Source organism: Vigna umbellata, chromosome 5 (assembly GCF_029865625.1).
Source record: "Vigna umbellata cultivar VRB3 chromosome 5, Vumbellata_1.0, whole genome shotgun sequence".
NCBI lineage: Eukaryota > Viridiplantae > Streptophyta > Magnoliopsida > Fabales > Fabaceae > Vigna > Vigna umbellata.
The window spans coordinates 22,111,087-22,112,138 of record NC_142169.1 but is presented as its reverse complement, the minus strand read 5'-3'; the positions used below and the strand labels follow the sequence as shown (position 1 = coordinate 22,112,138).

The window sequence follows — 1,052 nt, the reverse complement described above, 5'->3', positions numbered from 1 at the left end:
GACTCACAGCGTTATCCCGTTTCATCCCCAAATTAGCCGAGCACGTCAAGCCCATCCTGAAAAACATGAAGAAGGGCACTACACAACACTGGGATGACGCTTGTGAAGCAGCTTTTTGTGCTGTTAAACACATTCTCACCAGCCCTCCGATCATGGCGCGACCGGTCGCGGGGTTCGACTTGCAACTCTACATCGCAGCATCACACCATGCTGTAAGTGCTGCTTTGATACAAGAGACCCCCACTCTTAAGCTGATATATTTCGTCAGCCGCACGCTACAGGGAGCAGAAGAGCGGTACTCAAATTGAGAAGGTCGCATTGGCCCTGCTCATCGCATCCCGTCGACTTCGACCATATTTCCAGAGCCATCAGGTGGTTGTTCGAACTAATCACCCGATTGCCAAGATCCTCCGGAAGCCCGACCTGGCGGGAAGATGGTCTCATGGTCAAAGGAACTTTCTGAGTTTGGACTCCGTTATGAACCTCGGGGGTCCGTTAAGGGTCAGCACCTAGCAGATTTTGCAGCTGAGTTAACACCCACGCCCGATAACTCTGAACCAACGTGGTTCCTTAATGTGGATGGATCCTCAGACAAGAGAGGAGGAGGAGCTGGTATCGTGCTAGAGGGACCAAATGGTTTAATCATCGAGCAAGCCATCACGTTCAGGTTTTCGACCAACAACAACCAGGCGGAATATGAAGCTCTGATAGTCGGTCTCACCCTGGCCAAAGAACTCACGATCGCTCGATTAGAATGCAGGATGGATTCACAATTAGTGGTCGGGCATATGAACGGGACATATCAAGTCAAGGATAATTAGTTGCTGCGCTACTTTCACAAAGCTAGCACCCTCCTCCAAGATTTTGTCGAGGTTAGCATTATCCATGTCCCCAGGGAGCAAAATTCCAGAGCAGATCTCTTGTCCAAATTAACTCATTCCAAAGAACGCGCGCAGTTGTCTTCAATCATCAAGATGACACTCGATCATCCAGTCGTGGAAACTTTCGCCACCGACGTTTCACAGCAGGAGACGGATTGGAGACAACTTATA

General features: G+C 49.8%; 1 protein-coding gene across 1 annotated transcript; it reads left to right on the top strand.

The window, feature by feature from the left end:
* Nucleotides 1-434: 434 nt before the first annotated feature.
* Nucleotides 435-821, top strand: LOC148197935 (uncharacterized). Its single transcript, XM_088115683.1, has one exon. It carries the CDS (start codon nt 435-437, stop codon nt 819-821), a length of 387 nt encoding a protein of 128 aa, XP_087971809.1.
* Nucleotides 822-1,052: the final 231 nt, after the last annotated feature.